At 38.0% G+C, this 1,572-nt stretch overlaps 1 protein-coding gene across 1 annotated transcript in view; it reads left to right on the top strand.

The window, feature by feature from the left end:
* tbl3 (transducin beta like 3) overlaps positions 1-1,572 on the top strand; it is a 13,646-nt gene that overhangs the window by 8,370 nt on the left and 3,704 nt on the right. The window contains exons 10-12 of the mRNA XM_017306137.1: positions 298-465; positions 595-653; positions 1,223-1,453. Of these exons, the coding sequence (XP_017161626.1) occupies positions 298-465; positions 595-653; positions 1,223-1,453 (458 nt within the window). The remainder of the gene's footprint in view (positions 1-297; positions 466-594; positions 654-1,222; positions 1,454-1,572) is intronic.

The following is a 1,572-nucleotide window of genomic DNA, read 5'->3' as shown; positions in this document are numbered from 1 at the left end:
GAAATATTTAATACTTCTTGAACTGTTTCACATTTCTCTCCAACTTTATTGGGATTTTATGTGACGGATCAGAACAAAATGTAGTGTATAATATCTAATAGAAGGAATCTGATTTTTAAACATCTGAAAAGTGTGGCTTGCATTTGTATTCAGCCCCAATAACGTGACAAAAAGCATAATTGATACATTAGTATGCATGCTAAGCAGTGAGATTTTCGCTAAAGCTTTTTTGAAGATACTTTTTTATATTGTCTTCAATACACACAGCTGCATAAAAACCTTTCTTGATTGACTTTTTCTCCCSTCAGCGGCTCAGACGGTTTAGTGAAGCTGTGGACCATAAAGACCAATGAGTGCGTGAAGACATTGGACGCCCACCAGGACAAAGTGTGGGGTCTCCACGGCAGCCGTAAGGATGACARGATGGTCACAGGCTCAGCAGACTCAAACATCACAGTGTGGCTGGTGAGTTCAGAGGTCACTGATGGTCAAAAAAGCAGGTCAGAGTGGATTAGGTTCACTAATATACCATACAGTTCTTACTCTCTATAAAACAAATGTTTTTCATGCTGGTGTCATTATTTGCATCATTAGGATGTGACTAAAGTGGAGCTGGCAGAGGAACAAGCCAAACAAGAGGACCAGATAATGAAGTAAGACTTGGACAACAACTTGTTTTATTTTGTGTCACAGATCAAGCTGCTTGATCCCCGTCTTCTTACTTTAACCAAAACTGCAGACATTTATTTATTTGTTAAATCGCCATGTCTTTCCTGAACATTTCCATCGATGTGAAGGGCTGCGCGATAGCAGGAAAGCTTTATTTGTGATACTATTGTTGTATACTGTAATAGTTTCAATTATGATTAACCCAAAGTTTCCTAAATCTATCAAAAAATGTTATTGGAAAAACAGAATTTGAACGAATAACACTTGCAAATAATCTGATCAAATATCGCGTCCAAATCGTCCTTTGCATTTGCTGTATTACACATATTAATATTGTGATGGAGATTGTGATATGGTATATTTTACAACGTTAATCTAAATTAAAATATCATCAAAGGGTTGATTTATTGCAGAAACTCRGTTCAAAAGGGAAACTCGGGCATATTGATTGATTTTCAACTAATTATTTCTGCTCATGTTGATAATTATGGCTTAAGTTAAAGTTTACAAAAACCCCAAATTCAGGCTTTTATTCTCCCCATTGTGTCTAAAGGCAGCAGGAGTTGTCCAACCTGTTGCACGAGAAGAAATACCTGAAGGCCCTGGGTCTCGCCATCTCGCTGGACCAGCCTCACACGGTGCTCACTGTCATCAAAGGTAGTCAGGTTGACCTTAACTTGTGTTTTCAACCTTCATTCTGTTTTCCTCCTACACAAAGTAAACACATAAAATGTCTTTGTCGTATTTGCACTGCGCTGCTTTTATTTTCCGTCTGTCACGAATGGCTTCCCACTGACTCACTCATTCATTGAAGCATAAAGGGGATAAACTCTTTCCTAACAATGGCTGTTGTTTTGCAAAAGTACCAGAGAATTTGAACAGGAAGTGAAGAAACGTGTTCAT

The sequence above is a fragment of the Poecilia reticulata genome, linkage group LG8 (genome assembly GCF_000633615.1).
Source record: "Poecilia reticulata strain Guanapo linkage group LG8, Guppy_female_1.0+MT, whole genome shotgun sequence".
Taxonomy (NCBI): Eukaryota; Metazoa; Chordata; class Actinopteri; order Cyprinodontiformes; family Poeciliidae; genus Poecilia; species Poecilia reticulata.
The sequence above is the reverse complement of the archived record's forward strand: the minus strand, read 5'-3'. Positions and strand labels throughout refer to the sequence as shown.